The sequence below is a fragment of the Hemiscyllium ocellatum genome, chromosome 47 (genome assembly GCF_020745735.1).
Source record: "Hemiscyllium ocellatum isolate sHemOce1 chromosome 47, sHemOce1.pat.X.cur, whole genome shotgun sequence".
NCBI classification, from domain to species: Eukaryota; Metazoa; Chordata; class Chondrichthyes; order Orectolobiformes; family Hemiscylliidae; genus Hemiscyllium; species Hemiscyllium ocellatum.
The window spans coordinates 86,868-99,220 of NC_083447.1; the positions used below are offsets into that span (position 1 = coordinate 86,868).

The 12,353-nt window shown below is 43.7% G+C and overlaps 1 protein-coding gene across 1 annotated transcript in view; it reads right to left on the reverse strand.

Moving 5' to 3' along the window:
• The window catches only part of LOC132836607 (protein jagged-1b), a gene marked incomplete at its 3' end in the record, with an annotated part of 84,152 nt that overhangs the window by 58,890 nt on the left and 12,909 nt on the right, over window positions 1–12,353 (reverse strand). The window contains 2 exon segments of the mRNA XM_060855997.1: window positions 1,574–1,634; window positions 6,543–6,797. Of these exon segments, the coding sequence (XP_060711980.1) occupies window positions 1,574–1,634; window positions 6,543–6,797 (316 nt within the window).

Here is a 12,353-nt window from a genome sequence, read left to right on the forward strand (position 1 = left end):
ACCACCAGGTTATAGTCCAACAGGTTTATTTGGAAGCACTAGCTTTCAAAGCATTGCTCCTTTACCAGGTAGCTAGTGCTTCCAAATAAACCTGTTGGACTATAACCTGGTGGTGTGTGATTTTTAACTTTGTCCACCCCAGTCCAACACCAGCATCTCCACATCTTGACTTCTCTTCATAGATTTCTGTTATTATTTCTGGTTTACAGCATTCAGTTTTCACTATATGTCACTTCATCGGTTATAAAATACTTTGAGATGGTCTTGAGGTGTGTCAGAAATGTACGAAAATGAGTCAACTCATTAATCTCATGATATTACTCTCTTTCACATATCAGGTTCACGGCTTTTCAATCAATCTCTACAACCATTTTTCATCCACCTGTTCACTACTCGAAGGCTCTCTGATTTACTACCTTACATCATCATTCACACAATGAAATTCACTTGGCAATTTTCTCCATATGATCCTCACTGCACCGTAACACTGAATTTACAATCATAACTCAATGAATCTGCTTTTAGCCACATGCGATGATTGCCAGACTCTCACTGCAGAATGCCCAGGGACTGGGCACTGCCCTGGCAGTGCTTACTCCTAGCTATGGCACTGCTGGGTTCGTGTCAGTTCACGGTCGAGAGTGTGGTCCTGGAAAAGCACAGCAAGTCAGGCAACATCCGAGGAAACAGGAGAATCGATGTTTTGGGCAATAGCCCTTCATCAGGAATAAGGCTTGTGGGTCGGGGAGCTGAGAGATAAATGGGAGGGGGGATGGGGCTGGGGGTAAGGTAGCTGAGAATGTGACAGGTAGATGAAGACGGGGTAAAAATAAAAGTAAATGATCTGATCACAATAAACCATAAAGTAGTGGCTTACTGACTGTGACTTCCCACATCACATGTTATCGCCAGCTGTACTTTACTTTCTTCAAGGTCACTATCCTAATAGTTTTCTGCCCAGGGACTACTGAAGAATACCTTACTGCCCTGTAAACCTCTGTCCAATATCTTACCTACCCATCCGGAGGGAGCAGTGGATCTTCATGTGTTAATGACATACGAAAACAAAATATTCTCAGCGCCTGAGGTGGTCTGCAGTGCAGGAATCAAATAAACCAAGACTGTTCAAGGTCATTATTCAATTATACATTAAGTTATACATACAAATGTTGTAAATGATAGATTCCCCAAAGGGATCCAGAAAAACAATTGATCTACTCAGTCATGAAAATATGGAACTTGCTACCACAAGCTGTAAGCAAGGCCCATGGTATGGAAGCAAAACAGAATAAACACACAAGGGAGAAATGAAAAGACATACTGAAAGGATGAATTGAATACGGAGAGGATTAGGCTCATGTGGAACATAAATACAGCAATGGAGCAGTTAGGCTGAATTGCCCATTTCTGAACTGTATGTTTGAGGTAACAGAAAACCACAAATGAGGAATGGTGGATGGACTGTCATTCTCTGGAAGCCAACTCATGAGTAGAACACCTTTGGAACAACAAATTAGAGATGTGACCTTGACATCCAGCATCAGCAAGGTATTAATTGAAAATTTCTCCTTACTTGCATTCTTCAGGTACTTCACAGTAGCCACGGGTCTCATGACAACCTTGTTTACACACCGCTACGAGAAAAGAAATCAAAATAAATGATTTGAGCACAACGAACCATAAAGTAGTGGCTTACTGACTGTGATTTCCCACATCACAAGTTATCGCCAGCTGTACTTTACTTTCTTCAAGATCACTATCCTATTAGTTTCCTGCCCAGGGACTACTGAAGAATACTTCACCAGAGATTTCTGAATATATTTATGCTCTGGGTTGCCCCAGTTGCTCCTGTAGGTTTAATACTTGACTCATGTAAAGGGGGAACATTACAAGAAACTCACTTTCCTGTTCCATTATTTTGACTCAGACCCTACATTGGAGCTCAAATAATTTCCAATGCCAGTCAACTGCTTTGTTTTCCAGGAGCACAGCAGATGCCTGCTCAGTCCAGCACACATTAGCCTTGGCTTAGTGATAACAATTTTGGAGTTAAAACGTCACAGGTTTAGGTTCCTCACCAGGGCTTCATTCAGCACATTATCCAGGCAGAACAATGGATCGCAGCACTACTGTGGTATTATCTGAAGAGTGAGACATTAAACTAAGACACTATACCACCTGGGAAGGGAGGGGAGAGATACAAAAAATGTCATAGGATTATTCCCAGAGAAGCAGGTGAATCTGGTTTATTGAATTATGTTTCTCTCTAAACCAAAAACCACAATCATATCTTGCTGAAAGAAACTTGTTGCATTTGCTGACAAAACAGGAACTACACAAGAAAATTAAGTAAGTCACAGAAGCAGTGTGGTTGATTTTTAAATGTCCCCTGAAAGGGGATGCCACTTAAGACCATAAGACCATAAGACATAGGAATGGAAGGAAGGCCATTCAACCCATCCAGTCCACTCCGCCATTCAATCATGGCTGATGGGCATTTCAACTCCACTTACCAGCATTCTCCCCGTAGCCCTTAATTCCTCGTGACATCAAGAATCTATCAATCTCTGCCTTGAAGACATTTAGCGTCCCAGCCTCCACTGCACTCTGCGGCGATGAATTCCACAGGCCCACATTCTCTGGCTGATGAAATGTCTCTGCATTTCTGTTCTGAATTGACCCCCTCTAATTTTAAGGCTGTGTCCACGGGTCCTAGTCTCCTCGCCTAAAGGAAACAATTTCCTAGCGTCCACCTTTTCCAAGCCATGTATTATCTTGTAAGTTTCTATTAAGTCTCCCTTCAATCTTCTAAACTCCAATGAATACAATCCCAGGATCCTCAGCTGTTCCTCATATGTTAGACCAACCATTCCAGGGATCATCCGTGTGAATCTCCGCTGGACACGTTCCAGTGCCATTATGTCCTTCCTGAGGTGTGGGGACCAAAACTGGACACAGTACTCCAAATGGGGTCTAACCAGAGCTTTATAAAGTCTCAGTAGCACAACGGTGCTTTTATATTCAAACCCTCTTGAGATAAATGACAACATTGCATTTGCTTTCTTAATCACGGACTCAACCTGCATGTTTATCTTTAGAGAATCCTCGACTAGCACTCCCAGATCCCTTTGCACTTCACTGTAATGGCCTGCACTTTGGATGCAACTTTCCCATATGGACTTCGGTGGTTCAGTCCACCACTTACCTTTCAAGGGCAATTAAGGATCCATGATAAATGCTGGCCTCACAATGACACTCACATCCCAAGGACAGATCGAAAACAAACATGCTGTAAAAACTGAGGATGTGAAAGCAACTACACGTACACAAAATTATTTGGAGCAGGAAGTCTAAATTACCATAAATCAAGTGGAGACAATCTACTTTGGATGCATTATATCCCAATTGAAAGATGACATAAATCTCTCAGTCTCCAGGAAATGGCACTCAAATTCACAGCATTTAGCTGATTTGACACACTCTCAAGCAGGTTTTCAAATTCTGCAGATCCAGTTAATTATTAGAGTTAAAGACATTAACAGCATCACTCGAATTGGATGCATGTTGATTGATTCCTTTGGCTATTCTCTCAATTTATTTTCCATTCTGAAGGCATTAACACAGCATTGAGCAAATCTCACAGTCACAGGGAGCCCACTTCAATGTTGACTCAGTTCAGGTCAGATCCCCTGAAATCCTGCTCAACATCAATTTCAAAATAATCTATTGAAGGGTGAGCTACGGATCTGGCCAGACTCCCTCAAAATATTTTAAGAAGGTAGCCTAGACCCAGCTTTTCCTTATTTTAAAGATAGATGTGAAGTGAGTGTTCCAGGAGTGATGCAACTTGTGAGAAAGGAAGCTCACTGTTCAATAATTACAGTCCGAGTCAAATTCTGAAGCAGTCTTTATTCATATGTTCTTGCAAGCCGGGTGACCACGCACCGAGTAGGCTCCTCGATCAGGAGGTTACATTGCAATTTATACAGTTCAGTTGAGTGTCTCGGTACTCCCCTTTTACTTCATATCTGATAGTTGTATTGATCTGTGCAGCTGCTAATCTAATCAGCTTACCACATTTGTCTGTGGCCTGTTGTTGGTGTGCAACCCCCTTGCCCCCCCTCCCTCCTTGATAGCTGGGTCTAATTACTTTTGCTGACACAACACTGGATCTTATTTGGTTATCTTGTTCATACTAACTCCCTATGTGTGTGACAATTGCAACTGTCATGTCAACACATCTGTTTCTATCAGTTGACCACCTTCCTTTTCGGTTAGTTATTTCTTGGTATATACCCTCATGATTCCGCCTTGCGATTTTTGCAGAAGCAAGATACAGCATATCTAACTTAACATACACACAACCCTCCTTTGTTCAGGGAGCTGCCTGAACAATCTTAATACCAGTTCACAACCTATCTCAAGGAAGTCATACACTTGGCTCTGGCTTATTTACCAAGAAAGTGAAGGAAGACTATTGCTTATTATGCCACACATTATTATGCCAAAAACTCTCCAAACAATAAATAACAAATTACAACATTGAATTGGTAGATGAAATGGTTAATTTGTACAGAACAATGTTGGATCTGATTGAGTAATGGAAGCGGTGCTGATGAAATTGGATTTGTTTTCAAGGGAAATACATCTGCAGGGTCATGGGGATAGAGGAGGGGTTGGCAATAAAGCAGGGGATGGGGATAGAACAGGGAATGGGGGAATATAGTAGGGCCATGGGGACACAGCAGGTCCATGGGGACACAGCAAGGCCACAGGGATAGAGCAGGGAATGGGAAGAGAGCAGGGAATGGGGATAGAGCTGGGCCATGGGGAGTGAGCAGGAAATGGGGATAGAGCTGGGCCATGGGGAATGAGCAGGAAATGGGGATAGAGCTGGGCCAGGGGGGTAGAGCAGGGCCACAGGGATAGAGCAGGGAATGGGAAGAGAGCAAGGAATGGGATAGAACTGGGAATGGGTATAGCAGTGGTTGGGGATAAAGCAGCACAAAAGGGATAGAGCAGAGCCATGGGGATACAGCAGGGCCAAGGCGATAAAGCAGGGAATAGGAAGAGGGCAGGGGATGGGGATAGAGCAGTGCCATGGGGATAGAGCTGGGCCAAGGCAATAGAGTAGGCCATGGGGATTGAGAAGGGCCATAAGGATTGAATAGGGCCATGGGGATTGAGAAGGGCCATAGGGATTGAATAGGGCCATGGGGATACAGCAGGTCCATGGGGATACAGCAGGGAATGGAGATAGAGCAAGGGATGGGGATTGAGTACGGCCACGGGGTTAGAGCAGGGCCACAGGAATTGAGCAGGTCCGTGGGGATAGAGCAGGACCACAGGGATAGAGCAGGGACATGGGGGTAGAGCAGTGAATGGGGATTGAACAGTGCCACAGGGATAGAGCAGGGAATAGGGATAGAGCAGAGCCATGGGGATAAAGCAGGGAATTGGGGATTGAGTAGGGGTGGGATGGAGCAGGGCATGGGGCTGCTCTATAGAGAGGTGATACAGACTCAATGGGCTGATTGGCTTTGTTCTGTGCTACCATGACTTTATGACTTATTTAACTGATTACTTTTGGAACTGGCTATTTATGTCTGAGTTGTTGTGTTTCCGACACCTCTAACCCTACTTCATTGTTATCTGATAATTTGGGAAATTCTGAGGTCATGTGGGTGCTATGGGAAACAGATTAACACAAATATCAAGGTTCTTTCTTGAAATTAGGTAAAGGAAAGGGAGGGTTTAGACACGCATTAACTAGAATTTATTAATTTATCAAGTTGCCTTAATTCAGGCTCAGCCAGAATGATGTAACCAGAGGGTGCAATCTAAAATTTATGAAATGTCAAAGGTTAAAAATCTTCCTTCTCAGAAAGAATAATTCAGGCTGGAAAATTGGAGAGAAGAGGCAAGAAGCAGAACACAGTGAAATAGTTTGTCTCATGTCTAAGTATTTTGCAATCTCGACCTGTTTCCCTTTTAGGGCAGTGACAGTCAGCTTAAGAATTGAAAGCCCTCAATTGTATTTTCGCTCTCTATACTCCACCTGAGCCAGCTCCATCTCTCTGTGGGGAAAAAACACGATTCTGTCCCCAGCAGAGTGTGGCGCAGGTTGGACAGTGAGAAACAGGTCTCAGTAACTGAATACAGTCAAGCAGGCACTCAGGTTGTGCCCAGTCCAAATCTGACTAAAACATGTGACATGGTGTCCCTGGTCCAACCCTGGCCTGACCTAAACCCTTCCAAAAGAGATCAAGATTCAGTGCTACTATGAATACACTAAGTATGCAGTGAACTAAAATAATTTCCCAAACTAAAGGAAGTTATGATTATTTTTAGTAGCGTTCACATCCTCAGATGCAATAACATTTCCACTAGTGTCTGTGTCCTGGTGAGAATGACTTCAAATTGGCTGGGGGTTTGGGGGAGGGGAGGTTCACGATAAAAGCCTTGTTATAACTGCTACCTTTTGAGTTAAGTTCCTAAAAGTAAACTCCACTCAATTTTGGATTATGTTAAAGGTCTCCTACCTTGAGCACATTGTGGTCCAATCCACCCCTCCACACAGACTTTGTTTCCAACTGAATCACACATATAGTGGCCAAAGAAGTCATTGCGTGGCCGGCATAGCTTGTTGCAGCCCAAACCGTAGTAATTTTCATCACACTATACACGGACATTGTAGTCAATACGTGCGATTCGACCCTGGTGCCGTTGGTGTTGCCATTGCTCTCCTGGGTTAATCATTCCTGAATGAATGACCCTCTCAATCAACTGCTGGGTTCCTGCAGAGATAGAACAGCCACCAAAGCTTCATAAATTTCAACTAAATTAAGACCAAACACTCCCAAGTCAGCTCCAAATCAGAAACATTAGTTTGAGATCAAGTATTTGAATATTTTTAGACGTGGTGTTTTGTAATTGTAATGTGCTTGAGTGCAATGCAAGGGGCTGATGGGCGTGAATCTCCCCCTTCCCCCCACCCCCCACCATGCTGAGCCTGAGCCCATGCTGGACTCATTGATAAAGACTGATTACTAGGATCACCTCCCCCCTCACTTCCCTCCAAGGCCCCAAAGGATCCTTCCATATCCATCACAAATTCATCTGCACCTCCACACACATCATTTACTGCATCTGCTGCACCTGATGTGGCCTCCTCTACATTGGGGAGACAGGCTGCCTACTTGTGGAACATTTCAGAGAACACCTCTGGGACACCCGGACCAACCAACCCAACCACCCCTTGGCTGAACACTTTAACTCCCCCTCCCACTCCACCAAGGACACGCAGATCCTTGGCCTCCTCCATCGCCAGACCATGGCAACACAACACCTGGAGGATGAGCGCCTCATCTTCCGCCTAGGAACCCTCCAACAGCAAGGGATGAATGCAGATTTCTCCAGCTTCTCATTTCCCCTCCCCCCACCTTATCTCAGTTCCAACCCTCGGACTCAGCACTGCCTTCTTGACCTGCAATCTTCTTCCCGACCTCTCCGCCCCCACCCCCTCTCCGGCCTATCACCCTCACCTTAACCTCTATTGTATTCCCAGCACCCCTCCTCCAAGTCCCTCCTCCCTACCTTTTATCTTAGCCTGCTTGGCACACCTTCCTCATTCCTGAAGGAGGGCTTATGCCCAAAACGTCAATTCTCCTGCTCCTTGGATGCTGCCTGACCTGATGTGCTTTTCCAGCAACACATTTTTCAGCTCTGATCACTGGGACTGGTTAATGGCTCCACTACTAGTGCACTATGTCACTTCTAGGACTAATGTTAAAGTCAAAGAGGAGGCATATAAATTGGCCAGAAAAAACAGCAAGCCTGAGGCCTGGGAGAAATTTAACATTCAGCAGAGGACAAAGTATTTTGAAGGGGAAAATACAGTATGAAAGTTTGCTTGCGGAAAAGATAAAAACTGATTGCAAAAGCTTCTATAGACATCTGAAGAGAAAAGGACTGGTGAAGATAAATGTAGGTCCCTTGCAATTAGGATCAGGTGAATTCATAATGGACAACAAAGCAATGGCAAATGAATTGAACAAATTCTAAGGAGGACACAAATAACCTTTCAGAAATGGTAGGGGACAGACGGTCAAGCATGAAGGAGGAATTGAAGGAAATCCTTAGTGGTCAGGAAATGGTATTGGGGAAATTGATGGAATTAAAACCCAATAAATTCCCAGGGCCTGTTGCTCTGCATTCCAGAGTAGCCCTAGAAATAGCAGATGCATTGGTGATCATCTTCCAACACTCTGTAGACTGTGGAAGAGTTCCAATGGACTGGAGGATGGCTAATGTAACCCCACTTTTTAAAAAGGAAGGAGGGAGAAAATGGGGAATTGTAGACCAAGTAGCCTGATGTTGCTGGTGAGGAAAACGCTGGATTCAATGATTAAGGATGTAATAACTGAGCATTTGAAAAGCAGTGACAGAATCAGGCCAGGTCAGCAGGGATTCACGAAAGGGAAATTGTGATTGACATATTTAAGGGGGTGGGGGGGATGATGGCTCAATGGTTAGCATTGTTGCCTCACAGTGCCAAGGGCTTGGGCTCAATTCTAGCCTTGGGCGACTGTCTGTGTGGAGTTTGCACATTCTCCCTGGGTTTCCTGCCGGTGCTGCGGTTTCCTCCCACAGTCCAATGATGTGCTGGTTAGGTCAATTGGCTATGCTAAATTGCCCATAGTGCATTAGTCAGAGGGAAATGGGTCTGGGTGGGTTACTCTTGAGAGGGTCAGTGTGGACTTGTTGGACCAAAGGGCCTGTTCCCACACTGTAGGGAATCTAATTAAATCTTCTGGAATGTTTTGAAGATGTGATCGGTAAAGCGGGTAAGAGTGAATCAGTCGATGCTCATAGACTTTCAAAAGGCTTTTGACAAGGGTCCACATTCCCTACAATGTGGAAACAGGGCCATCAAGTCCACCCCGATACTCCAAGGAGTAAACCAGGGCACCTGGAGGAAACCCACGCAGACACAGGGAAAATGTGCAAACTCCACACAGACAGTCACCCGAGGCAGGAACCGAACCTGGGACCCTGATGCTGTAAGGCAGCAGTGTTAACCACAGAGCCATTATGCCACCCATAGACTAGTAAGGAAAATTAAAGTTCATGGTATCGGAGGGAGTATATTGACATGGATAAAGAACTGGTTGACAGACAGAAGCAGAGATTTGAAATAAAAAGGTATTTTTTAGAGGGGCAGGCAGTGATGAGTTGGTGTACCACAGGCTTCAGTGCTGGGACCCCAGTTATTCACAATATACATTAACAACTTGGATGAAGGAACTAAATCCTGTATCTTCAATTTTGCAGATGACACTTACCTGAGTGTGCTGTGAGGAGAATGGTAAGAGGCTGCAGGGTGACTTGGACAGACTGGCTGAGTTGGCAAATGCAATATAATGTGGATAAATGTGAGGTTGTCCACTTTGGTCACAAAAACAGAAGCAGATTTTTATCTGAATGGTGGCAGTTTAGGATAAGATGAGGTACAACAAGACCTGATGTCATGTAGAACAGTCGCTGAAGGTCGGCATGCAGCTGCAGTAGGCAGGGAGGAAAGCTAATGGCATGCTGGCTTCAGGGCGAGAGGATTTGAGTGTTGGAGTGAGGATGTCTTGCTGCAGTTATACAGGAACTTGATGAGGCCACACCTTGAGTATTGTGTGCTGTTTTGTGCCTGAGGAAGGACATTCTTGCTGTTGAGGAAGTTCAGCAAAGATTCACCAGACCGACTCCCGGGATGGCAGGACTGATGAATGAGGAAAGACTAGATCAACTGAGCTTGTACTTACTGGATTTTAGCAGAATGAATAGGGATCTCATAGAAACCTGATGGGACTGGACAGGCCAGATACAGCTAGTACGTTCGTAATGTTGGGGAAGTCCAGAACTAGGGGTCACAGTCTAAGAATAAAGGGTAAGCCATTCATGACTGACATGAGGAAGAATTTCTTCACATTGAGAGTTGTGAACCTCTGGAATTCTCTCCCACAGGAAGTTCATTGGATATATTCAAGAGCGAGCAGGACATGGCCCTAGAGGCTAAAAGGATCAAAGGATATGGGGAGAAAGCGGGAATGGGATTCTGAAATTGTATGATCAGCCACGATCATATTGAATGGTAGTGCAGGCTCAAAGGGCCGAATGACCTACTCCTGCTCCTCTTTTCTATTGTTTCTAAGATAGAATGTGAGCTTGATTGATTTTGATCTTTTCACATTCAGCAAATCCTATGTTCTTCACTATATCATTTACACTCAATAACTTCAAAAATAACTCAATCACATAGCCTCTGAGTGTTCATTTTTTAAAAATTACTTAAGGGATATGCCACTATGTATTGCCTACCAGCAACAAAGAGGGCAACTAAGGGTCAACTACATTGCTGTGGGTCTGGAGTCACATGCAGGTCAGAATGTGTAAGGATGGCAGTTTTTCCAACCTAAAGAACATTAGTGAACCAGATAGTATCTACAATAATGGTTATAAATAAGCCTTTTATTCCAGATTTTTCTCTTCATAGTGACTTCAAATTTCACCATCTATCATAGTCGAGATTACCACTGCATCAATTTGCTTTGCTTACATTAGCAGATGCAGAGTTTCAATTACTGAAGACTATTTTGTACAGGACTCTTGCAACCATGAAATTCCTGGGCCAAACAAAAATGAATACACAGTGCCTAACAAAAAGCCTTACCAACAGACAGCGTACCCCTTGTTTCTGTATAAACTGTGAATCCAGTTGCAGACTGCAGTCATGCGCATGCTCATATCCAAGGCATATGGAGCTCAATTCTTTAATGCAGCAAGATGACCTCATCATAATTAATGAATAGAAAGGGACACTTAAGCAAAATGGCCTCAACTCAATAATGTACACAGAGAAAGGATGGTACAGGGCGAGAGTGTGAGGCATTAACTAGAGAACAGTAATTTTGAGACAGAAACTGAGAGGTAATCAAAGATCTGCATGAAGCAGGGGAAAGAGAAACTAGTGGAAAATTTATACTCCTATGGGAGCTTCTGACAACCAGCTAAGGGAAAATAAGGAAAGATATTGTGAACCAAATGAAGCAACTGTGGATTTAGAGACTGTGAAAGCATAAGCTGGTGTTTAAAGGCAGGACAGACCTGAGAAAGGGAGTGAACATTGATAAGGAAGGGGTTTGGAGATCCAGGGACGGAAATGTGTTAATACATGATTCTGAAACCTTTAAGCAAAAGAAATGACAAACTTAAAACCAATAAACTGATGAACGAGACACATTGTGCCAACTAGGCTTGTATATTTCATGATGTGGAGGTGCCGGTGTTGGATAGGGTGGGGAAAATGAGAAGTCACAGGACACCAGGTTATAGTCCAACAGGTTTATTTGAAATCACAAGCTTTCTGAGTGCTGCTTCTTTATCAGGTGAATTCAGAGCACTCAGAAGGCTTGTGACTTCAAATAAATCTGTTGGACTATAAACTGATGTCCTGTGACTTCTCACCTTGTAGATTTCAAAATGGAACTTCAGTATGACCAAGATATACATTCTATGTGTTACTGTTTTTTTTCCCCAGATATCCAGCAAAGAAACAAAAAGGAGACAGGACAGCAGACAAGACATATTGAATGGAACTGAGTCCAGGGATCCAGCGCTCACTGATTGAAGTCACAACCAGTGGTTAAACTATGTCATGATGCCATTCTGCTTTCATTTCAGGGATTTAATTAAATGTCAGAGGTCGTGTTTAAACTGTAATCTGGTACTGTCCTGGAGTTTATGAGTAATCCACTCCATTCAGAATGTTTGATGTCACCACAAAGGTGTAGAAAATCCTCTGAGCAGAGATTAAATGGACAATGGATTTAACTGTCAGTGAGTACCAGAGACAAAACCCAACAACTGAAGTCTCCAAGATAGGAAACCAGGTAGCTGCAGTGGGGGAAGCTATTTAAAGTGGTCTGGAACTGACGTCTTGCACCCCTATTTCGATGTGATATTGGTCAGTACATTGCAATTTTCTTTTCTTATTATTCCTCATGTCCTAATCGCGCACCCCCATCCTCAATAAATTGCAGCATTTACTATTTGAATTTATTCTTTCTCAACCAAACCAAATCTGTGAAAATCTTTACCTCCCCTCTTCTCTTGAGGCTTTGAAAGCAAAATTTGGCATTTCATGAATGTTGGTAGTACCCTGTATTCTAGGTCACCACCTGAGCATATCAGCAACAATTATAGGTAAGAGAACCAGTGCAGGCACAATGGGTCAAATGTCCTGTGCCTGCACTGTAACAATGCTGTGAATCTGTGCCTCACTTTGATTAGTTCCTGGACAC